Below are 24,708 nucleotides of genomic sequence, written 5' to 3'. Positions count from 1 at the left end.
AGCCTGGCTTTCATGGGGGAGGGGAGGGGGTGGCACCCGGAACCTCGCTGAGGGGACCCCGACTTCCCTCTGCGGCAGCCACCTGCCCTTGCCAATCTCAAGACTGCCGCCCCCCCCAACCACCACCAGGGACCACCTATCATAGCGCAGCCCTCCCAGTTGCGTCATCAGCAGCCAATCAGCGCTTCCTCTGCTGCCGGTGGTCGGGGGGCAGAGGAACAGAGGGGTCCGGCCTGCAGCACCCTGGTTGCCCCTGGAACGCCCCTCGTGTCCCAAATTCCGTCGCCATCACCGCCTTCCCAGCGCACGACTGGGCGCCCAGTCCCACCGCTCCAGGCTGCGCCTTGCTGCGGCTCGCCTTGCTGCTGCTCCCCTGTCTTGGCGCAGCTGCTACCCCTAAGGGCACCTGAGAGTGAATGAGGCTGCACGTGGTCCACAAGCCCCTGCCCAGCCCCTGAAGCCTAGGATGCAAAGGGAGGCTCAGAACCTAGGTCGCCCCTGACTGTGGCCTTGGGAAAGTCTGGAAACAGTCCTCAGCCTCTGATCTGCCAGATATCCCCAGGGCTGCTGGTTCCAACGTAGGCACTGGCCCAGGCCCAGGGTCTGCACGTTCGGGCCCGGTCCATCTTACCACAGTCATCCCCCAAGGGGCCCGGGCAGCATCTCCCAGCCCCAGGGGCACCCCAGCCTGCTGTGTCTGGGGACACGGAAGGCCCAGATCCTTGCAGTGTGGGGCGGAGCTGCCCCTACCACCACGTCCCCTAGTCGAGGGGCACATGTCAACTAGAGAATAACGCGGGTCTCCTGGTTTGAGTATTCCCTGGGCTGCACCTTCTAAACATTCAGTGTGCAGCCCCCAGACACCCCTGAGCCCCCCGCCCCGGCATGGTGGATGTGGCCTACCAGGAGCCACAGCCACTTCTCGACACAGAACTGCTCCTAGTGGCTCTGGGGGTCCCATGGGCCACAGTCCACCCCCTCCCAGCGTCCCATCCCCTGCTTAAGTGTACTGAGCCCACAACCTCTGGAGCACCCACTGTGGCCACGGCCTCCCTCCAACCGCACCCTCCCAGCACTGAGCTGGGGAGCCAGGGCGCCTACCTGTCCCGCCTGCCCTCCCACCCACCTCAGCCCCAAGACACACACAGGCCAGCCTGGGGCTGCAGACTGAGTTATTTTATTTCGCTATTTCCAGTTTGAAGCTACTATCATGGGCGTTTAGAGTTATACAAATGACACTTACAAAAAATAAAAGACCAAGACACCCAGAGTGAGATGCATGTCGGGAGGGGGGAGGCTGGCAGCAGGGGGGCCCCGGCGGCTCACCCCAGGGCTCCCCGAGGGGGCGACACCTGGCTTCATCCACCCAGGAGGCCCAGGGAGCACCTATCACAGCAGGGGCTCTGGCCCAGGCGTCCACAGCCCATGCCTGAGGCTGGGGCTGGACAGGAAGGACGGAAAGAGGGGGCTGAGATGCACCCCCTGGGGAGGGTGCTGAGGCCCCCCCCCAGATCACTCACTACTACAGCCAGGCTTGCCTGGGACGCCTCCAGCAATAATATTTCATTAAAAAAAATACTGATTTGGTCATTTTCGGCTTCCAGTCAGGCTAGGGTGAAAGGAAAGAGACAGGAGGAAGACGGCCACCACACCCCTACCCTCCCCCTCCACCACCCTGGCAGAACGTGCAGCGGGCAGACCCTGTGGCCATCACGCCCTGCCACTCTGGGGCAGGGAGCCAGGCTGAGCCTCTGCCACGTGGGAGAGGGGCTGTTTCCAGCCACCACCCAAAAAAACACCAAGGGTCAGTCCTAGCCCACCCGACGGCGTCCCTTCCCAAGCAGGGGTTTCACCACAGTGCATCAGGGAGAGCCACTGACAGGCTTGGGACGCGTGCCCAGCTCCTAGGGGGTTGGGAGGAGGTGGCCGGGAGGGGAAGGAGATTCCAGTTAAACTACACGCCCAGGGCTCCCAGGTCCCAACCACCCTTTAGCCGCTTCCAGAGAAATAAGGCTCAGAGCCGTCTGAGGTCAGAAGAAAGAGGTGCCAGACGCCCTGTGGCAGACAAGAGGGCAGGGGCATCTGAAATGCCTCCCAGGGCCAGGCCGCAGCTGCTGACCCGAGGGGAGTAGGGAACCCGGGCGGAGGGGAGAGTGGGGAGTCCATGGGGGCGACAGGTGGGGGCACCGTTTTCTCTGGGGTTTCCAGTTTGAAAGGCAAGGGGGTTTGCCTCCCGCCCCGGAGCCCACCTGGAGGAGAAGGGGTTAGCAGGGAGGGTTGGGAGGAGCTGCCTCGTGGGCAGGGGTGGGGAAGGGCGGGCAGGCCCTAGTACTCCCAGAGCGAGGCGGGGTCCACGGTCTCTGCCGAGGCCTTCAGGACCCCTGCATGGTCGCCCTTCAGGTAGCGCCCGCCCACCTTGATGGCCACCTTGTTGTAGTCGCAGAACTCGAAGAAGAAGTCCACAGGAGCGTCGCCGCTGCTGGTGACCGCGGAGTCACTACCCACCGTCCAGTATTTGCCTGTGGAGTCTGGGGAGGGGTCTCTATCAAGCCGTGCCCAAAGTCCGGCTCCCCACCCCCACCCTGGACAGCGGAGGATGGGCACGGGTGTTCCCAAGGGTGACGCCCCACCCTGCAGTCCCAGCTCCGGAATGAGCCAGGGTCCCTATGGCCCCCACGTCCTCCTGCCCATGATGGACACATGAACGAGGGTCCTAGAACGTGTTCTGCCCGGCCACGGTGGCTCATCCCAGCACTTTGGGAGGCTGAGGCGGGCGGATCACTTGAGGTCAGGAGTTTGAGACCAGCCTAGCCAATATGGTGAAACTCTGTCTCTACTAAAAATACAAAAATTAGCCGGGTGTGGTGGTGCACACTTGTAATCCCAGTACTGTGGGAGGCTGAGGTGGGCGGATCACTTGAGGCCATAAATTCAAGACCAGCCTGGCCAACACGGTGAAACCCGTCTCTACTAAAAACACAAAAATTAGCTGGGCATGGTGGCTCCCATGCATAGTCGCAGCTACTCGGGAGGCTGAGGCAGAAGAATCACTTGAACCCAGGAGGTGGAGGTTGCAGAGAGCCAACATCACACCACTGCACTCCATCCTGGGTGACAGAGCAACACTCTGTCTCAAAACAAATAAATAAATAATAAATTTTAAAAATATAAAAATTAGCCGGGTGTGGTGGCGCGCACCTGTAATCCCAGCTACTCGGGAGGCTGAGGCAGGAGAATCACTTGAACCCAAGGAGGCAGAGGTTGCAGTGAGCCGAGATCGCACGACTGCACTCCAGCCTCGGTGAGGGAGTGAGTCTCAAAAAAACAAACAAAAAAACCATGTTCTGAATCCTAACAGGCACCTCTGGGTTATTGGGGGTCCTCCCGGGAAGGGGCTCCAGTCCCATAACAGAGGAGCATCCTCCCCTGCACACCCTTTCCAGAACCTCCCTGCTTTCCCCACCCCACACCCGCTGTCCTCCCCCTCCCTGCTGTGCTCCCCCTCCTTGCTCTCCCCACCACCACCTCTCTGTCAGGTGGGCAAGCTAAGTCCCCACGACCATACAGACAAGAGGGAAAGGGGCTGCTTGCATCCCCGAGTCCCTAGTGGCTATTGGACACCTGTCCCCTTAGGGCCCGGAATGGCCCTGAGCCAAGCCAGGGTCAAGTGTGGGTGTAGAGGGCGCTCCCCGCAGCTCTGACCCCAGCCCCGACCCCAGCCCCCACCGAGGGGTTCCCTGCCCAGCAGCTGCCTGCAGGAGAACCTGCCTTTGATGTTGTAGGCGCCATCGTTGAACTCCAGCTGGAAGACGTCATAGCTGGAGCGGTTGGCGTCCAGGGTGCCCGTGACCTTGCGGCAGCCGATGAAGCCGTGCTCCCCGCGAAACACGATGATGGGGCGGTTGATGAGCTTCATGAGGAAGAGCTCTGAGTCCCCTGTCCCAGAAAGAGGGGAGTCAGTGTGCCTCCTGGCAGGGGGTGGGGTGGGGGCTGGAGTGACCAGAGAGGGAGGGCCAGGAGCTGGGGTCACACAGCAGTTGGCCCCAGGGTAGGACAGTTGCGGGGCCAGTCCAGGGGGATGCCCAGCACAGAGCAGGCCTTGGCTGGGGCTACCAAGTGACCATGGCACGGCCAGACCCTCCAGGACTCCAGGACGGCTCCAGGGAACTGGGGCTTTGGCGGTACCTGCTGTCTCCACCGAGGCGGCCAGCTGCCCATTCTTCTTGGAGGTCACAAACTTGCCATTGGACGCCCGCAGTGTGATGCGCCGGTCACGCCACTCGATGTCGAAGTAGCAGCTGGCATTCCTGGGGGATGGCAGGATAGGGTCAGGCGGGGTAGCCCAGGCAAGGTGGTGGGGGGTGGTGACAGGTGGGAGCAGGGCACTCACTTGGTGGAGGCGGTGGACTGCACGCCCCCGGTGGCTGTCAGCGTCCAGTACTTGCCCGTGTGGGTACGGAAGGCACACTTTTTGGTGTCGCGGTCAATCTCCAGCTGGAAGGTCTCCTGGTCGGTTTCCTCATCCTGATTGGCAGACAGGTCCATACCTGCAGAGAAGAGGCCTCGGGCTGGTACAGGGGCCCCACACCCCCTAGTTCTGGCTGACCACAGCCCTGAACTCACAGAACTACACACACAAGGGAACACCACGGGGCGGGGTGGGGCAGGCGGCCAAGACCCCACAGTAGCACACATCAGAGGCAGCAGAGAGCACGCAGGAATGGAGGCAGGACCGGTCACAGGCCAAGGCCAGCTACATCTGTTCCCACGTGACTTTCCCCAGTTAGAGAAATAATAGGGGCCAGGGACAGAGGCTCATGCCTGTGATCTCAACACTTTGGGAGGCCAAGGCAGGAGGATTGCTTGAGTCTACGAGTTCGAGACCAGCCTGGGCAACAAAGCAAGACCCCCCGTCTCTACAAATTATTTGTTTTAATTAGCTGGGAGTGGTGGTGCACACCTGTGGTCCCAGCTACTTGGGAGGCTGAAGCAGGAGGATCGCTGAGGCAGGAGGTTGAGGCTGCAGTGAGCCGTGATTGCACCACTGCACTCCAGCCTGGGGGACAGAATGAGACCCTGTCTCAAAAAAACAAAAAGCATCAAGAATCAACTGCAGGAAAGACATTCTTGGGCCAACCAGGAGGGTCTTTAATGCAGCCCAGAATTAGATGTGAAAGATTGATTACTGTTGATCACGTTGTGGTTACATAAGAAAATGGCCTTATTTTTTTAGAAACACAGATGAAGTATTTTGGGATGAAATGCCCTGATGTCAGGGATTTGCTTTAAATACAACCAAAAATGGTATAGAAAAGGAAAATGGGCTGCAGCCCAGCGGAACAGCGCATCTGGGGGGGCCGTGTCTGGGGGTTCATGCTATTGTTCCTGCTTCTATGTAACAGTTAAAAGAATAAGACATAATGGTACATGTTCCTTTCCTTTAGAAAACTCATAAAAGGGCCAGGTGCAGTGGCTCATGCCTGCAATCCCAGCACTTTGAGAGGCCAAGTCAGGAGGATCATTTGAGACCAGGAGTTCAAGACCAGCCTGGGCAACTTAGCAAGACCCTACTTCTAAAAACAAACAAACAATTGTCTCTAAAACAAACAGGAAAAAGGAAACTATGAAGTCCTACATATCCCCTTCCCACTGCACTGCAGAACACCCCTGTGTTGGCAAATACACCTTTCTTTTTGAGACCGGGTCTTGCTCTGTTGCCCAGGTTGGAGTGCAGTGGCACAATCGTAGCTCACTGCAGCCTTGACTACCTGGGCTCAATGATCATCCCACCTCAGCCTCCCAAATAGCTGAGACTACAGGCACACACCACCACATCAAGCTAATTTTTTTTCTATTTGGTAGAGACAGGATCTGGCTATGTTGCCCAGGGTGGTCTTGAACTCCTGGCCTCCCATGATCCTCCTAACTCAGCCTCCCAAAGTGCTGATTACAGGCACGAGCCACCACATGCCCGGCCAGTGAATACACAATTTTCTAGCTGTTTTTTTCTTACACATACGGAACATGCAGGCTGCCGTGGTAGCTCACACCTATAATCCCAGCACTTTGGGAAGCTGAGGCAGGCGGATCACCTGAGGTCAGGAGTTCTAGACCAGCCTGGCCAACATGGTGCAACCCCGTCTCTACTAGAAATACAAAAATTGGCTGGGCATGGTGGGGCACACGCCTGTAATGCCAGTGGCTTGGAAGGCTGAGGCAGGACAATCACTTGAACCTGGGAGGCGGAGGTTGCAGTGAGCTAAGATTGCGCCACTGCACTCCATCCTGGGTGACAGAGCGAGACTCTATCTCAAAAAAAAAAGAAAAAAGAAACATGCACAGATGTCCTCTGTCTCTGGATTTGCATACCGTTTTCTATATGGCATGTTTACATGTTTCTGTGTCCCTAAAAAGTCGAATGGGACTGGCTGGGCACAGTGGCTCACCCTTGTAATCCCAGCACTTTGGGAGACCACGGCGGGTGGATCACGAGGTCAGGTGTTTGAGACCAGCCTGGCCAACAGGGTGAAACCTCGTCTCTACTAAAAATACAAAAAAAAATTAGTCGGGTGTGGTGCCGGGCGCCTGTAATCCCAGCTGTTCAGGAGGCTGAGGCAGAATTGCTTGAACCCAGGAGGCAGAGGCTGCAGTAAGCTGAGATCCACCACTGCACTCCAGTCTGGGTGGCATAGCAAGACTCCGTCTCAGAATAGGACCCCAGGGATCTCTATCATTGGGACACTTAAGGTGGCTTTCAGGTTTTGCTCCCCTAAATTATACTGCAGCTGCTATTCTTTTTTTTGAGAAAGAGTCTCACTCTGTCGCCCAGACTGGAGTGCAGTGGCACAATCTTGGCTCACTGAAACCTCTGCCTCCTGGTTTCAAGAAATTCTCCTGCCTCAGCTCTCCTGAGTAGCTGGGATTCCAGGTGCCAGCCACTATGCCCAGATAATTTTTTTGTATTTTGAGTAGGGATGGAATTTCACTATGTTGACCAGGCTGGTCTCAAACTCCTGACCTCAGGTAATCCACCCACCTCAGCCTCCCAAAGTGCTGGGATTACAGGTGTGAGCCACCGCACCCGGCCACACAATTGCTATTCTTTTTTTTTTTTTTTGATCTGAGGTCTCACTCTGTCCCCAAGGCTGGAGTGCAGTGGCACGATCTCGGCTCACTGCAACCTCCGCCTCCCGGGTTCACGCCATTCTCCTGCCTCAGCCTCTCGAGTAGCTGGGACTACAGGCGCCCGCCACCACACCTGGCTAATTTTTTTGTATTTTTGGTAGAGACGGGGTTTCACCGTGTTAGCCAGGGTTGTCTTGATCTCCTGACCTCGTGATCCGCCCGCCTCGGCCTCCCAAAGTGCTGGGATTACAGGCGTAAGCCACCGCACTCGGCCCACAATTGCTATTCATTATAATTCCATTGCTTTTGCATATCCACGTGGATTCCTCCAGCTAAAACCTGGAGGTGGGATGTTTGGCTCCAGCAGCATAAATTCACATTCCCCACGCGCTCTGGATTCTAAGAACTGCAGCAGCAGAGGCGTCTGCCGGGCTCTGTATGGCTGCCTGGCTCAGAGCTGGAGACTGTCTTCGTTTGGGCACCTTTATGCCACAGGGACCCCAGCGGTGGGTGGCAGGCGTCACCCACAGGAGAGGGAGGCTGGGGGTGGTGGAGCCCACACCAGAAGACACATCCTCAGTTTCTTTTTTTTTTTCAGACAGGGTCTTGCTCTGTTGCCCAGGCTGGAGTTCAAGTGGCCCAAGCACGGCTCTCTACAGCCTCCAACTCCTGGTCAAGGGATCCTATTGCCTCAGCCTCCCCAGTAGGTGGGACCACAGGCACTCACCACCATGCCTGGCTAACTTTAAAATTATTCTGTAGACATAGGGGTGGTCTCGCTATGTTGCTCAAACTCCTGGATTCAAGCAATTCCCCACGCCCCGCTTTGCCTCCCAGCATGCTGGGATTACAGGGGTAAGCCACCATGTCCGGCCTCCCCATCCTGCTGTATCCTCACCCAACCACGCATCCCCACATCCGCACCACAGGCGGGGATCTGCATCCCACTTCACAAAGAGGGAGACTGAGGCTGGTGGTGGCATGTCCTTGCCTAAGGTCACAGGGCAAGAGAAAGTAAGGCTCCGGCTGGCTCTCTGGATAGGAGGTGTGTGGGCCTCTTGCCACGCCCTCTCCCCGCCCCACCCTCCTGTCTATGGGTCCCTGGTCTCACACCCTGGCCCCGCCCCTTCTTAGAACCCCTTGGGCCCCACCCTCCAGGTTCCCTGGGCCCCCTCAAGGCCATAGCCCGTCTCCTCCACAGTGTCCACTGCCTGGTACTCCATTGGGTCGGCTGGCTCGGCCACCGCACCCCAGCCAAGCACGGGAGGAGGATGAGGTGACCAGGCGCTGGGTCCCCAGGGTGCCAGGACCATCCTAAGGCCACACCCCAGGGAACACGAGGGCTGGGGCCTCTGCTCGCTCCACCCTCCACCAGCTAAGAGGCCCTGCAAAGATCTGGCAGGCCCCACCCCCACTGCACAGAAGCCGCAGGGCTGCAGGGAGCTGTCAGGCCAGCCACACCCTCACAGCTGCCCTCACCGCCCCCTCATTCTGCTCAGAAGGGCCTGCATGTCTACAGGCAGGGGCTGCACCCTGCTCTGTTCAAAGCCACTGCGTGGGCCCTGGCCTGTGTGGGCCACAGAGCACCACCTGTCCAACACGTGGGGGGGGTCCGCTGATCGGAGGGAAGTTAGGGACCAGGTAAGAGGACAGCCTCCTGCACACCAACCCCAGCAGCAGAAAGGACAGAGGGACAGGTGCTAGGTCCACCCCAGCGGCAGAAAAAAACAAAAGGCATCGGGGGCTCCAGGTTCCCCAGAAAGAGGGGCAAAAGGAGAAGGGGGGTCAGACAATGGAACAGAAACCACATTCGCACAGCCTTGTCCTAGGGTTTACAGGGCTCATCCTCAAACAGCCTTGCAAATAAGCAGGGTGCTTACCAGCCCACCTGGAACAAATGCAGGAAGCCGGGAGGCTCCTTCTCAATGAGACTTCCGATGGCTGCGCTGGACTTAACTGGGGGCAGCCACGGGGCCACGTGTGAATGCACACAGGCCTTAATTTCCTGGCAACTCCATGAAATTTACACTAACCTCCTGCCCCAGGCCAGAGAAGGGAGCTTCCCAGCCATTCCTGGCCCAGAACCACACAACTGCCGCCGTTTGTACCACGACTCAGTCCCCTTCAGCCTGTTGCGTTCAATCCTGGAACTGGTTTGATGCAAAGGCCTAGGCCAGCCAGTGAGGCACCCACCGCGGGGGGCCAGGCACCCTTGGGTGAGTGCCTTCCCTGCACCCTTCCTCAGTTTCCCCACCTGTCAAAAGGGCCCAGCCTCTTCACTCCGCCAGGATGTTGAAAGGATTTAGGGTCCTGGTGCCAAGTAGACATCAGGTCCCACCCCAGCAGGGAGAGGGAGGGATGGGGGAAAGGGGAGTCGTCCCCTCAGTCCAGCAGGGCCCCTCCTGGCTCCAAGGCCCTTGCTTGGCCTTGGAGTCTCTAATTAGAGCTGTGTTACTATGGGAACAGGGTTTTCTTCAGGATTTTTCTTTTCATCAACAGAGGCACAGAAATCTTGAGTCACAGGCCCACAGAAGCCCCGAGGAGCCAGATTAAGAGTCTCCTGTGCCGGGCCCACGGGTACCTCTCCCGCCTCCTTCCAGAGGGGTCTAGCTAGGCCCCTGCCTGTCCTCGCCTCACGGTGGCCTTCCCTGTTTCCAGTCTTTGAGTTATCCTCTCTGGGTTTTTTTTTTGACTTTTTTAAAAAATTATTTTATTTTAGGCCGGGCGCGGTGGCTCAAGCCTGTAATCCCAGCACTTTGGGAGGCCGAGACAGGCGGATCACGAGGTCAGGAGATCGAGACCATCCTGGCTAACACGGTGAAACCCCGTCTCTACTAAAAAAAATACAAAAAACTAGCCAGGCGAAGTGGGCACCTGTAGTCCCAGCTACTCGGGAGGCTGAGGCAGGAGAATGGCGTAAACCCAGGAGGCGGAGCTTGCAGTGAGCTGAGATCTGGCCACTGCACTCCAGCCTGGGCGACAGAGCGAGACTCTGTCTCAAAAAAAAAAAATTATTTTATTTTAAAGTTTCCTTTTTTTTTTTTTTCCTTTTTGTGGAGAACGGGGTCTCGCTGTGTTACCCAGGCAGGTCTCGAACTCCTGGGCTCAAGCTATCCTCCCGCCTCTGCCTCCCTGAGAGCTGGGATTACAGGCGTGAGCCACCGCGCCCGGCCTAAAGTTTCCTTTTTTTTGTTTTTTTTTTTTTTTTTGAGATGGAGTTTCACTCTTATTGCCCAGGCTGGAGTGCAATGGTGCAATCCCAGCTCACCAAAACTTCCACCTCCCGGGTTCAAGCGATTCTCCTGCCTCAGCCTCCAGAGTAGCTGGGATTACAGGCATGTGCCAACCACACCCGGCTAATTTTTGTATTTTTAATAGAGATGGGGTTTCTCCATGTTGGTCAGGCTGGTCTCAAACTCCCGACCTCCAGGTGATCCACCTGCCTCGGACTCCCAAAGTGCTGGGATTACAGACATAAGCCACCGCACCCGGCCAAAAAATTTTTGAGACAGGGTCTTGCTCTGTTGCCCAGGCTGGAGTGCAGTGGCATGATCTTGGCTCACTGCAGCCTCAAACTCCTAGGCTCAAGCAATCCTCCCATCTCGGCCTCCTAAGTAGCTGGGATGACAGGCGTGCATCACCATGCCTGGCTAATTTTTTGTATTTTTTGTAGACAGGGGTTTTGCCATGTTGCCCAAGCTGGCCTTGAACTCCTGGGCTGAAGCCATCCTCCCTCCTTGACCTCCCAAAGTGCTTGGATTACAGGTGAGAGCCAGTGTGCCTGGCCTTCTGAACCATTCTCTCTATGGTGGCTGAGAGGGGCACCCCCTGGTTGCCTCACACCCTCTAGTCCCCATCACCACCCCCAGGCCTTAACAGTCCCCAGAGGCCCCTGGTTTGTTCAAAACAGACACTCCCTCCATCTCATTTAGAAGAGGGGCCCTGGAATGTTCTGTGGCTTCACCTCACCACTCCGCTTTCCAGTCGACTCCTGCAACCACCTGGCCATTTCAAATGCCTCTGCATCCTTATTCAAGCCATTCCCTGGGCTCAGAATGCCCTGCCTCATGGGGAGAACTCTTACACATCCTGCAACGCCCAGCTTGACCAGCCCTTCCTCAGTCAGCCATCCTCGGAGTGGCTGGGAGAGGGCATGTCCCAAGCCAGCAGGGAGGACAGGTCCTATCCCTGGCATGGAGCCCCGGATGCAAGGAGGTCAGCGGGAGAGGACACGAACAGATGTGAGAGAAGACAGGAAGTGTGGTGAGGCCAGGGTAGGTGTGGATCAGGTGTGGATCCTGGGGAGCAGGGAGGAGCCCGGGGCGTGGTGAGAAGACAAAGGAGCACTCACTCAGCCGACCCAGCCTCTGGTGTGATGGGCTGAAAGGCCCTGCCCAGGGCAGCTCTGGGCCAGCCTGAGGAGGCCTGGAATGCACACTTTACAGATGGGGAAACTGAGGCTGAAAAGCAAGTCACAGCGTTTTTCAAAGGGGAACACCCTGCCCCCACCGGGCCCGCCCGTGCAGGCCTGCAGAGATGATTCACATCCCCCTGCCAGCTAAGCCCGGATCCTCCCCTTCCTGGCTGGCGTTCCCCAGCATGTGTGTCGGAAGCAGACACCTCCCCCTTGCCACGCAGGCCCGTCCAAAATGGCCTCTGCAGACGCGCCCCCCACGCCCACCCCTGCAGACTCCAGTTCCCCAAAAGCCCCCCAGGAGCTGGCTGACATAGAAACGAGATAACGACCCCAAGATCTGAGGCCAGAGGAGCCCCAGCCTCGGCCCCCAAGTCCCCCCCGCCCCAGTTCCACATCCCTTTAAACTCCAGGCTGAGCTATCACCACCACCTCTCCTGGCTGCAATTTCTGGTTCCTCCCACCCTATCAGCCTGAATCACACCCCAGACACCCCCAGCAAGCTTCTCAGGAGAGGGGAGTATCTGCCCAGGCTCGCCAAAAACACCCTCAGGTTCTCCGCTCCTTCCTGCCCCCCAGGGCCAAGGCCACCTACTTCTGCAACTTCTTCCCCACAGGAGGCTGTGGCTGCAACCCCAAGGCAAGGACCATAGCCCTGCACTAAGCACCCATGGAGGGTCCCCCAACCTCACAAGCTTCCTCCCAGCCACACTGGGCTTTCTCTGTACCTTCCTGCCATAGCGCCTTTGCACAGGCGAAACCCACTGCCTACAACGCTGGTCCACACACACCCCTGATACCTGCCACCTTCAATTCATCCGTCAGGCCAGCTCAAATGTCCTGCTCAGAAAGGACTCACCCATCTAATACCCTGTACCCACTGCCTTTTCCTTGACCCTTTGTAATGTCCCCAAGAGAATGGGAACCCCACCCCACTCAGTCACTCATGGCTCAGCAGTTCCCCTCAGTAGGGCTCAATGCCTGCTGAACAGGTGAGGAGCTCTGCCCGCCCTAAGCTGTGGGAAATAGTAAAAGGGGTTTCTGGAACCAAATGCACCCACTTCTGCATGCTGCTTACTTGTGCATCACTTGCTGTGTGACCGAAGACAAGCAGCTTCACCTCTCTAGGGCTTAAGGTAGCAAACCTCAGGCACAAAATGGCCATTACCCCAAACAGGCCTCCGCCCTCACCCCTACTGCCATGGGGCTCTTTCCCTCTTCTGCAGAGCCCACAGCCAAGAGGGGGGCCGTCAGGAGGGCTCCTTCCAAGAGGAGGGATGAGGATCCAAACTGGGGTCCCGTCCAGCCATCTCCAAGGCCTGGGGTCCGACTTCCTATCCAGGGAAAAAGAGATCCCTCCAGGCCCCTCCCTCCAGCGGGGCCTCTGTCTGCAAGCAAGGAACAGCTTCTCCGCCAAGAGTGGAAGAGGACGCCAAAAGGAAGAGAAACCCCCTGGGGGAGAATCTGAGAAAGAAGGGAAAGAGGGGGCGCCCATTTCTGGCGCACAGTCGCAAATAGCCGTGCCTGCAGGAGGCCCCGGAGGGGACGGATCGAGTTGCAGTCAATTGTTCCCGGCGAGCGCTATAGGGATGGGTTCACCCGAGGGTAGGGGCTTCCCGAGCGAGCTGGCCTGGGGTCTCCTGGCTCGCGCTGAAGCCTCCCTCGGTCACCAGCAGAGCGGAGCTCAGCGCACCGGCCCGGAGACGCGTGCGACGGGGGAAGGGCGGGGTGCCTGGAGGGCCGCCATCCGCGCCACGCCGTTCCCGGGCCGCGGCGCGAAGAGGGAGACGGCCTCCTGGAGAACCTGTGGACCCGAGCTCTGGGCCCGGGGGCGGCGCGGGGGGCTTCTCTGCAGGGGTGACCCGCAAAAGCCTATCCCCTCCCCCGCCCCGCCGCATCTGGTTTTCCCATCCGCAGAGATGGAGCAGGACAAAGGGGGCGAGGGAGAACCAAGTCGAGGCGACCCGCCCCCCTGCTCACAAAGGCCGCGGCCTCGAGCGCGGGGCACACGCGGGAGGAGGGGCTGGGGGGAAGGGCAGACACCCCGCGCGCCCCCCCACCAGCGGAGGCCGACCCCGCCCGGCAGCGGGAGGAGGTGGAGGAAGGCCGGGCAGACGGGGAGGTGGAGGCGAGCCCCGCCGGGATCAAAGGCCTGGCTAACCTCCCCCATCTCGCCGGCGAAAGGTTGCCGGTGGGGGTGGAGGCGCGCCCTTGCGAGTGGCGACCCTTGCCTCGGACCCCCGAGCCTCAGGCCTGCCGGCGGGGGGAGGGGCATGAAGAAATGGGCGACGGGCGCCCGCTCCCCAAGAGCTGGGGCCGCCTATCCGAGGGATCAGCGCGCGTGGGGAGAGTCGAGATTGGGCCGGGGGGTTAGGAGGGTGCACGTACGGTTGGAACTCCGCGGAGTCTAGGGGAGCCCACGACCCAGCCCGGGGTGGGAGGTGGGCAGCGGTGCCCGAGGATGAGCAAAGCCCCACCCCTCGCCCCTTCCGGGCGGGGTAGCCCGCGTGCCTAGCAGGGGCGCACTGGGCAGTGCTCCGGACCGCAGTGGCGCCGCGGGCGAGAAAGGGCGGGAGGTTGGAGGGGCGCGGGTGGGGTACCCTTTGTGCACGGACCGGGAGAGGCGGGGGCAGCGTCCCCACTCACCCTGGCGCGTGGACACGTTCCTCTCGTTGGCCGCTTGCAGCACGACCTGGGCGCAGCTCTGCTCCAGGGCAAAGAGCTCGTCCTTGCCCACCTTGGTGGCCTTGCCCGCCTTGAGTGTGCCGCTGGGCCCCGACGGCGCCAGGTAACGACCCTCGCAGTCGCGGAAGGCCACCTTGCCGGAGCGGAACTCCAGCGTGTAGCCAGTAGCCGGCTCGGGGCGCGCCACCAAGCGCCCGTCGTGGCGCAGGAAGCGGTGGTCGGCGGTCTGCACGCTGTAGCGCTGGTCCTGGAAGGCGAGGGTGATGAGCGAGTCGACGCCCCAGGGCACGTCGCGGTCCACAGCGATCTCGTCGGCCGGCCGCGCGCTCAGGTGCGCGTAGCGCTTACGGGTAACGCTGTAGATGTTGACCTGCGGGTGCATGGCGATGTGCACGCTCCACTTCTCGGCGGGGGACACCGTCTGCGCGAAGCACGACAGGCGGTCCTCGGTGCCGCCGAAGTAGCGCCGGTGCGCCTCGGACTGCAGCGACCAGCGGCCGTCGTCGTGCGCCACGATGAGGAAGCGGCAGTCGGGACCGGGCACCTCTCGCTCGCAGGTCACGTTGCCGTCCTTGTCCGCCGCCAGGTAGCGGCCCAGGTGGCTGCGCAGGCACACGGCCGCGCTGCCCGCCTCGTCGGGGGGCTGCTCCAGCGTCCAGATCTGCTTCTTCTTCAGGCTGCTGGCCGACGCGTTCACCTTGAACCCGAACGCCTCGGCCGTCAGGTACTTGTTGCCGCAGTTGATGAGGCCGAACTGGATCTGCACCGCCTCGGCTGTGCCGTTGGCGGTCATGGTGGCGGTGGACGGGAGGCCGCGGCGCGGCCCCGGGAGTTGAGTGGCGGGTCCCCGCAGCGGCGCCCCTGCTCCTTTGTTCGGCAGCCGCGGCCGGCGCGCACCCTTCGCAGCGCTCCACAAAGCCGAGCCCGCGGCGCCCGAGCCACTTTATAGGCGAGGTGACGTCAGCTCCACCAGGCCCCGCCCCTGCCCCGCCCCCGGCTCCGCGCGGGTGGGGGCCCCCGGCCGAGGGACCTGGCGCTGCGGCCCCCGCTGCTGCCCCGCCGGGGCTCTCACCCCACTGGTGTCCTCGCCCCACCCCGCAGCGCCGCAGCCTAAGGACACAACCCCTCCCAACACCGACTCCCCGCGCCAGCCACCTAACCCCCTCGGATGTCCCCCACCTCGGACGCCCCTGACCCCAAGCCTCGCTAGGAGCAAGGACGAGCCAGGTTTGAGGTCACGATGGAGAGCCAGAGACCACGGTGCAGATCGGTACTGAGCGGAGGTGGGGGTCCGAGGGCAGCATGGAGGAGGTGGCCTTGGAGCACAGAGCCTTTCAGGAGCCGAGAGGCAGATGAGGGAAGCAGGCTGGGAGTTGACAGCGCGGTGGGGACGCGGTGAGGCCAGGACCTGGGACCCACAGACCCCAGCACACCCAACTAGGTTGTCTCCGAGGCCCTGCAGCCTGGCCCTCCTATGCAGAGATTGGGTTCCTTGAGGCTTCAGCCCCACAGCCACTGCCCTGAAGGCCACCAGACCCCTCCCTGTGGCCCAGGCACCCACCCCAGGTGGCCCAAATGGGTCTCCGGGATAGTGGCTGAGTCAGTGGCCCACATTCCCAATGCTGGCGATGCCAGGGTTCAGGTCCAACCTGGCAGTGAGTGGGCAGGACAGGAATTGGTGTTCTTGTTTTTTGACCCAGATCACAGAGGTCCAGCGACTGTGAGCCAGGCCAGCCCAGGTCTCTGGTTCCCAAGCCAGTGTCCCTTCCCCTCCCAAGCCCCAATTTCATGGGACTCTGAGTTGGTCACACAGGAGGGACATGGTGCTGGCTACAGCTCCCCCATCCTCAGAACCCCAACTGTCAGTTCTCCTCCCCAAAGGGGACATTCCCTACAGACACCACCTCCCATGCCCTCACCCACCCGCCCACCCCCTCTAGGGACACTTCCCTTTTCTGAGCCTCACTGAGGCTGAAGAGTTTTCCTGGACATTCCCCACATGCCAAAAGGCCCCTGGAATGCCGGCATGACCACAGGCTGCCCACAAGGTCTCAGGCCGGGCACTGAGCTAACTCCTGGTCCTAGGCCCGGCTGGCTGATAAACTGGGATTGCTGGGGCTGGTCTGAGCCTGTGTCTGCCTCAGGCAATCCTAGCCAGGGGCTTTCAATGAACAGGGGGAAGATAGTATCACCTTCTTGCCATCCTGCTTCAAATGGGTTTACCGGCAGGGCCTTGAGCCCCAGAACCCGCATGCCCCTGGCAACCCCTCCCGCAGACACTGATGTTGTTGCTGTTAATTTCGGGCTTTGGCCAGAACCCCCTCCCATCAGCCCTCGACTGCAGGCCAATTTATTTTTGTCCTTCTTCGCTCCACCCTGAGCCATACACCGTGGAAAAAATCAAGGTTTAGCTGGATGTGGTGGCACGTGCCTGTGGTCCCAGCTACTCAGGAGGCTCAGGAAGGAGGATCCCTTGAGCCCAGGAGGTGGAGGCTGCAGTCAGCTATGATAGTGCCACTGAACTCCAGCCATGTACAGGGGCTTAAGCCTGAAAACCCAACACTTTGGGAGGCTGAAGCAGAAGGATCGCTTAAGGCCAGGAGTTCAGCCTGGGCAACATAGCAAGATCTCAGATAGATAGATAGATAGATAGATAGATAGATAGATAGAAAGATAGATAGATAGATGACAGAAAACGCCTTGGCTTGAATGCCTCTGGTGATGGGGCTGCCACTGTTCTCTGTCCATTGCCAATGCAGGTGATAGGTATTTGTCCTGCTCTAGATTGGGTAGAGATGTGAGTGAGTAAGCCCTGGTCCACGGCTACCGCCATGAAATGTGTCCTTGTGGACAGGACGAGCTCCAGATGGCTTTCATGGCCATAGAGCCCTGGACGGGAGAAAAGAGCATCTCGTGGTTTTGTTTGTTTGTTTGTTTTTGAGACAGAGTCTTGCCCTGTCGCCCAGGCTGGAATGCAGTGGCACAATCTCAGCTCATTGCAACCTTCACCTCCAGGGTTCAAGCGATTCTCCTGCCTCAGCTTCCTGAGTAGCTGGGACTACAGGCGCCCGCCACCACGCCTGAGTAGTTTTTTTGTATTTTCAGTAGACAAGGGGTTTCACCATGTTGGCCAGGCTGGTCTCAAACTCCTGGCCTCAGGTGATCCACCCACCTCAGCCCCCCAAAATGCTGGGATTACAGGTGTGAGCCACCGCGCCCGGCCGAGTATCTCGGTTTTTATTATTTTTGTTTTTTGGTTATTTTTGTTGTTGTTTTTGAGACTGGGGTCTTGATCTATTGCCCAGGGTGGAGTACAGTGGTGTGATCATGGCTCAATGCAGCTTTGAACTCCTGAGCTCAAGCTATCCTCCCACCTCAGCCTCCTGAGTAGCTGGGACAACAGGTGCACGACACTCGGCTAATTTATTTTATTATTTTATTTTTATTTTTATTTTTATTTTGGAGTCTTGCTCTGTCGCCCAGGCTGGAGTGGAGTGGCATGATCTCGGCTCACTGAAATCTCCACCTCCCGGGTTCAAGCGATTCTCCTGCCTCAGCCTCCTGAATAGCTGGGATTATAGGTGCCTGACACCACACCTGGCTAATTTTTGCATTTTTAGTAAAGATGGAGTTTTGCCATCTTGGCCAGGCTGGTCTCAAAATCCTGAACTCAGGTGATCCACCCGCCTGGTCCTCCCAAAGTACTAGGATTACAGGAGTGAGCAGCTAATTTTTTTTTTTTTTTTTTTTTTTTTTTTTTTTTTTTTTTTTTTTTTCTGAGACGGAGTCTTGCTCTATTACCCAGGCTGGAGTGCAGTGGTGCTATCTCGGCTCACTGCAAGCTCCACCTCCCGGGTTCGCGCCATTCTCCTGCCTCAGCCTCCCGAGTAGCTGGGACTACAGGCGCCCGCCACCTCGCCCGGCTAGTTTTTTTTTGTATTTTTTTAGTAGAGACGGGGTTTCACCGTGTTAGCCAGGATGGTCTCGATCTCCTGACCTCGTGATCCGCCAGCCTCGGCCTCCCAAAGTGCTGGGATTACAGGCGTGAGCCACCGCGCCCGGACTTTTTTTTTTTTTTTTTTTGACATGGCGTCTTGCTTTGTCGCCCAGGCTGGAGTGCAATGGCGTGATCTCGGCTCACTGCAAGCTCCACCTCTCAGGTTCAAGCGATTCTCCTGCCTCAGCCTCCCAGTAGCCGGGACTACAGATGTGCGCCACCACACCTGGATAATTTTTGTATTTTTAGTAGAGACGGGGTTTCACCATATTAGCCAGGCTGGTCTTGAACTCCTGACCTCATGATCCGCCCACCTCGGCCTCCCAAAGTGCTGGGATTACAAGATTGAGCCACCACTGTGCCCAGCCACGAAATAGCATTTTCGAAAATCATTCCTCCTCAGCACCATTCCCTGTCCTCACCTTGCCTGCATCTCGCTTACGCTGGGCACCTCTGTGTCTGGAGCAGGACAAGCTGACCATGAGCAAGTCACATGATCCTTTCTGCAGGCCCCACCCCAGGTCCCTCTGGGGAAGGATGGGGACATGGACGCTGTGTTCCTGGGCCCTTCAGGAACCCAGGTGCCATCCAAGCCACTTTGGTACGAGGGCGTGGTACGAAGTGAGGCCAGTCCTGAGCTGCTCCCGGGCTGGCCACTGGATGCCATGCAGCAGGCTCTGCAGGGGAAAGTGAGGCCACCAGGAAGGGCTGCTCGGCTCACCCTGTGCTCAGCTCCCTGAGTGAGGACTGGGACCCTGTCCTACCCAGCCAGACCACCACTCACAAAGCAGGAGCAAACACCCAAAGGCCACGGGCTGCTCCTTCTGGCTGCACAATCTCCCTCTCCCAAACACTTCCCTGGGGCTTCCTGCTGCGACCTCCCTGGGGCCCCCCTTCTCTCCGCAACTTTGCAGCCTCACACCCTCCTTGACAGCTTTTTTAGGCCTGAGCCCTGTGCTAGGTCTTGACTGTAGTCTGAAGACCAGGATTTGCAGCCTGGGGGCAAAATATACCCCTTCTAGAAGCTTCGATTCTTCATTTGTGCAAGGACAGGGGTGGGATACCCTGAGTTTTTTTTTTTTTGCGGGGAGTGGGGAGAGACAGGGTCTCACTCTGTCACCCAGGCTGGAGTGCAGTGGTACAATCAGCTCGCTCCAGCCTCAAACTCCTGGGCTCAAGCAATCCTCCCACCTCAGCCTCCCAAATTGCTGGAGCTACAGACATGCACCACCATGCCCAGCAAAAAAAAAATTTTTTTTTTTTTTTGAGACAGAGTCTCACTCTATCACCCAGGCTGGAGTGCAGTGGCGCAGTCTCGGCTCACTGCAAGCTCCGCCTCCCGGGTTCACGCCATTCTCCTGCCTCAGCTTCCCGAGTAGCTGGGACTACAGGCGCCCGCCACCTCACCCGGCTAATTTCTTGTACTTTTTTAGTAGAGACAGGCTCTCAATCTCCTGACCTCGCGATCCGCCCACCTCAGCCTCCCAAAGTGCTGAGATTATAGGCGTGAGCCACCGTGCCTGCTCAATTTTTTATTTTTATTATTTTTTGGAGATGGGTTCTTGCTATATTCCCCAGGCTGGCCTTGAGCTCCTGGGCTGCAGTGATCCTTGTACCTCTGCTTCCCAAAGGGCTGGGATGACAGGTATGAGCCACCGGTCAGGGCCCAGCCCGTCCTGGGTTTCTGTTGCCATCCTGGGAGCTTCCTGCCCAGGGTCATCATTAGAGTTGTGTGACTCCAAGCCAATCCCTCATTCCCTCCCAAGCCTCATTTCCCTTCTCTCAGAGGGAGATAAATGTGGCTGGCCTAGGCATGTGTATGGGAACAGAAATGCTGTCCATGTTACAAATGCACAGATGTCACTGGCTCAGCCCTCCTTAAATGACTGGCCTCGTGGCCGAGAACCTGTGAATGGCATCTTTGTTGCTGTGCAGCCGCTGGCTCTGTGACACCCGCGAGGCGGCCTGGTACGGCCAGCGCCCTGCATGGTACCCTGGGGAGAGGGAGGAGCTGATTCTAGGGCAGGAGTCCTGCCAGACCTGGCTTCCTGGCTGACCACAGGGCCACAGGACAGCTGTGCCCTCCAGGGCCCTGAGCCACACTCCAGCATTGTCAGTCAGAGCCCAGGAGGGCGGGACCAGGCTGTCACTCCCACTGTCCTGCCTCCCCCCACATCTCTATCAACTATTATTATTATTATTATTATTATTTTTTGAGACAGAGTTTCACTCTTTTTGTCCAGGCTGGAGTGCAATGGCGCGATCTCGGCTCACCACAACCTTTGCCTCCCAGGTCCAAGCAATTCTCCTGCCTCAGCCTCCCAAGTAGATGGGATTACAGGTGTGCACCACTACGCCCTGCTAATTTCGAATATTTAGTAGAGACGGGGTTTCTCCATGTTGGTCAGGCTGGTCTCAAACTCCCGACCTGAGGTAATCTGCCCTCCTCGGCCTCCCAAAGTGCTGGGGCTACAGGCATGAGCCACCACACCCAACCTAATTAATTTTTTTAAAACAGGGTCTCGGCCAGCCACGGTGGCTCACGCCTATAATCCCAGCACTTTAGGAGGCCAAGGGGGTGCGGATCACCTGAGGTCAGGAGTTCAAGACCAGCCTGGCAAACATGGTAAAACCCCGTCTCTACTAAAAATACAAAAAATTAGCCGGGCATGGTGGCGCACACCTGTAATCCCAGCTACTTGGGAGACTGAGGCAGGAGAATCTCTTGAAGCCGGGAGGCAGAGGTTGCAGTGAACCAAGATCTCGCCACTGCACTCCAGCCCAGGTGACAGAGTGAGACTCCATCTCAAAAAAATAAAAATAATGGCCGGGCGCGGTGGCTCAAGCCTGTAATCCCAGCACTTTGGGAGGCCGAGATGGGCGGATCACGAGGTCAGGAGATCAAAACCATCCTGGCTAACACAGTGAAACCCCGTCTCTACTAAAAAATACAAAAAACTAGCCGGACGAGGTGGCGGGCACCTGTAGTCCCAGCTACTCGGGAGGCTGAGGCAGGAGAATGGCGTGAACCCAGGAGGCGGAGTTTGCAGTGAGCCGAGATCCGGCCACTGCACTCCAGCCTGGGCGACAGAACGAGACTCCGCCTCAAAAAAAATAAATAAATAAAAAATAAATAAAAATAAAAATAAAAATAACATAAAATAAAACAGGGTCTCATTCTCTTACCCAGGCTGGGGTGCAGTGGTACAATCAGAGCTCTCCCCAGCCTCAAACTCCTGGGCTCAAGTAATCCTCCCACCTCAGCCTCCTTTGAATAGCTGGGACTACAGGTGTATGCCTCCAGGCCTGGCTAATTGTTTTTAATTTTTTTGTAGAGGCAGGGATCTCACTGTGTTGCCCAGGCTGGGGTCTCAAACTCCTGTCACAAGTGAACCTCCTGCCTCAGCCTCTGAAAGTGCTGGGATTACAGGCGTGAGCCACCGTGCCCAGCTCCCTGCCAATTTCTGGCTGCATGGACTTCTGGTTACAAGCAGGGAAACTGATGCCTGGATACAGCAAACAGGATCTGGTCTGGCCCAGCTTTAAGCGGGGAACATGCAGTTTGGGGAACCCAGGCTCATAGCTCCCATGGGATTTGCAAAGAGGGGTGTGGGTGGGGGTGTGACCGCGCCACCACTGCCTCGGGACCTAAACTGTAACCCTTCAAAGACAGGAACTCACCTGTGGATCCGTACATGAGCTGCCCTGTGCAAGGGAGACCCCAGAGTTAACTATGCAGTCCAGGAGGGCCTTCAGGAGGAGGTGATGCCTACACTGGGTGAATAAGAGTTCAAGGGGGCAGAGCCAGGCAAGGCAGGAGCAAAGGAAAATAGGTGGTGGACCTGGAATCTGGAATCTGGCCCTGAAAACGTGTTCCTTGATATCGTTTCTCTTTCTGTCACTCTTCTGCTGATGATGACCGGAGGTGGGGGCCTGGATTGACTTCAGTGGGGACTCAGAGGTCACACCTTCTCACCACGGTGCTCACCTGGTCATCTCCCCTACTCACCCAGTGGCTGATGCTGGTCCTGCTCCAAGCCCAAGTGTGTTCTGCAAAGTGAGGCCGCAGTGGCAAGTGCTTGGCAAGTGCCTGGCTAATTAAGAGGACATTAGCGCCCTGGGCAGAGCCTGGCTCCTGCCAAGATGTCCCTGCCAGGAGAGGGGCTGTTGGCTGGTGCCAGGCCTTGGCCTCCCCGCCTGGCCACCACCCCATCCTGCTTTCACTGAGGCCGGGGGCCCAGCATGCCAGGGCTCTCCCTGGCCCCGGCACCAGTGCCCAAGACACCTCAGTCTTGAACTGTCCTCCTGCCTCTGGCCTCAGGCCCCACCTGCCACTCACTCCTCCCAGAGCCTGGACAGAACCACCTCTGCTATAAACACTCACAGGGCCGGGCATGGTGGTTCATGGTGACGTCACCGTCAGCTGAGAGGACCCAGGCACCTGCTCTTCTCCAATTCAGCAAGGTCTGAGCATTGTTTTTGGCTTGTTTTTGTTTTTGTTTTGAGACAGAGTCTCACTCTGTTGCCCAGGCTGGAGGGCAGTGGTGCAATCTTGGTTCACTGCACTCCGCCTCCTGGGGAGGCTTTAGCCTCTGGAGTTGCTGGATTACAGGCATGCGCGACTATGCCCAGCTAATTTTTGTGTTTTTGGTAGAGACAGGGTTTTGCCATGTTGGCCAGGCTGGTCTCAAACTCCTGACCTCAGGTGATCCGCCCACCTCAGCCTCCCAAAGTGCTGGGATTATAGGCGTGAGCCACTGTCCCCAGCCTGAGCACTGTTCTGACCGATTTCCAAGGCTCACGGGGATGAAAGAGCAAGCATCGCTCTCAGTGACATGCTACGACCTCTATCCTCATCACCTCCAACCCACCCACCCGGGCAGCCAAGGTGGGTTCCTGAAGGTGGGCAAATCCAGGGTGCCCCTCTCCACCTCACACTTCTCCTGTGGCTCCCCATTGCCCCAAGAGGGCCCAAAGCCCTGAAGGCTCAGGGCTCCTGGGGGTCTGGCCTCTGCCCATTTCTCCTGCCATCCTCCCTTCTCTTCTCCCCGCCGGTCCACCTCTTTAACCTCGATGCCATTGCACCTGCTGTGCCCGTTGCCCATCCAACAAAGCTGTCTGCCAAAGCCCTGTTCATCCCAAAGACTCTGGCTCAGACATCACCCACCTGTCTGGGGTGGCGCCTGCCTCCACGCTTATAATCCCAGCTTCTGGCCCCTTCCGTGAGCACCCCCAGATGGGAGCTTGGCACTTTCACCAGGTTTGGGTGTTCCAGGGCTTGGGGCAGGCATCTGGCCCAGCGCCGTCCAATAGAACATTCTGCAATAATGGAAATGTTCCTTTTTCTTTATTTAATTTTTCTGAGACAGAGTCTCCCTCTGTTGCCCAGGCTGAAATGCAGTGGTGCGATCACAGCTCGCTGTAACCTCCGCCTCCCAAGCTCAAGCAGTTCTCCCACCTCAGCCTCCCAAGTAGCTGTGACCACAAGTGTGCAACACTGAGCTCAGCTAATTTTTTAAAAAATATTTTTGTAGAAACTGGGTCTTGCCATATGGCCCATGCTGGTCGCAAACTCCTGGCCTCAAGTGATCCTCCCACCTCAATCTCCCAAAGTGCTGGGACTTACAGGTGTGAACCGCTGTGCCTGGCCTGGAAATGTTCTTTTTTCTTTTTTTTTTTTTTGAGATGGAGTTTCTCTCTTGTCCCCCAGGCATGAGCCACCGCGCCCGCCCTGGAAAAGTTCTATAAGTTTCTCCGCTGTTACAAGAGCTGTCCTTGACACATGTGGCTTTTGACCAATAGTGAGAAACAAACAAAAAAACCCTTTGGCCTGAGAAATGCCAACCTCCTTAAATTATCAGGTCCAGAAAGGCATTTAAAATGTAACAAAAGCAGTCAATAAAACAAAAGCCACGTTGCTCTCTCCTAAGCCCCAACTCCGCTCCACTCCTGTGGCCAGTGGTCCAAACAGAAAATAACTGGAGAAGAGGAGGAGGTCAAAGGATCAGGGAACTAAGCATTATGTGAATTCACCAGCAAGATGTACAGAATGCTGGTGTTTACACTGTTTTTATGGAGCTAGCAGAATAAAACTGATCTATTTTTAAAATGAAAAAAAAAAAAAAGTAACAGCAGTCAAAAGGCCAGGCGCGGTGGCTCACGCCTGTAATCCCAGCACTTTGGGAGGCCGAGGCGAGTGGATCACGAGGTCAGGAGATCGACACTATTCCAGCTAACACGGTGAAACCCCATCTCCACTGAAAATGCAAAAATTAGCCGGGCGTGGCAGCGCATGCCTGTAATCCCAGCGACTCAGGAGGCTGAGGCAGGAGAGTCACTTGAACCCGGGAGGCAGAGGTTGCAGTAGACCGAGATCCTGCCATTGCACTCCAGCTTGGGCAACAAGAGTGAAACTCCGTCTCAAAAAAAAAAAGAAAAAGAAAAAGAAACGTAACAGCAGTCACGTCTCAGTTTCTATTGCGCTAAA

The 24,708-nt window shown here is 57.7% G+C and overlaps 2 protein-coding genes across 2 annotated transcripts in view; both read right to left on the bottom strand.

Annotated features, from left to right (window-relative positions):
* LOC104667537 (protein PMS2CL-like) overlaps positions 1-24,708 on the bottom strand; it is a 1,213,215-nt gene that overhangs the window by 606,282 nt on the left and 582,225 nt on the right. The gene's annotated exons all lie outside the window — the stretch shown is intronic.
* Positions 1,156-15,142, bottom strand: FSCN1 (fascin actin-bundling protein 1). Its single transcript, XM_010366996.1, has 5 exons — positions 14,186-15,142; positions 4,391-4,547; positions 4,186-4,307; positions 3,769-3,936; positions 1,156-2,528 (listed from the first exon to the last, which is right to left on the bottom strand). Exons 1-5 carry the CDS (start codon positions 15,015-15,017, stop codon positions 2,326-2,328), a joined length of 1,482 nt encoding a protein of 493 aa, XP_010365298.1. The 5' UTR covers positions 15,018-15,142; the 3' UTR covers positions 1,156-2,325.

This window comes from Rhinopithecus roxellana, chromosome 6 (assembly GCF_007565055.1).
Source record: "Rhinopithecus roxellana isolate Shanxi Qingling chromosome 6, ASM756505v1, whole genome shotgun sequence".
Classification (NCBI taxonomy): Eukaryota; Metazoa; Chordata; class Mammalia; order Primates; family Cercopithecidae; genus Rhinopithecus; species Rhinopithecus roxellana.
This window is presented reverse-complemented; position numbering and strand designations above follow the sequence as displayed.

Excerpts from the sequence above, each read along its gene's own strand:
- FSCN1 (XM_010366996.1), bottom strand. The coding sequence starts at position 15,017 with ATGACCGCCAACGGCACAGCCGAGGCGGTGCAGATCCAGTTCGGCCTC. Across the intron at positions 4,548-14,185 it reads GAACGTGTCCACGCGCCAGG|GTATGGACCTGTCTGCCAAT; the intron begins GTGAGTGGGGAC and ends TCTTCTCTGCAG. Across the intron at positions 4,308-4,390 it reads CAGTCCACCGCCTCCACCAA|GAATGCCAGCTGCTACTTCG; the intron begins GTGAGTGCCCTG and ends GCCATCCCCCAG.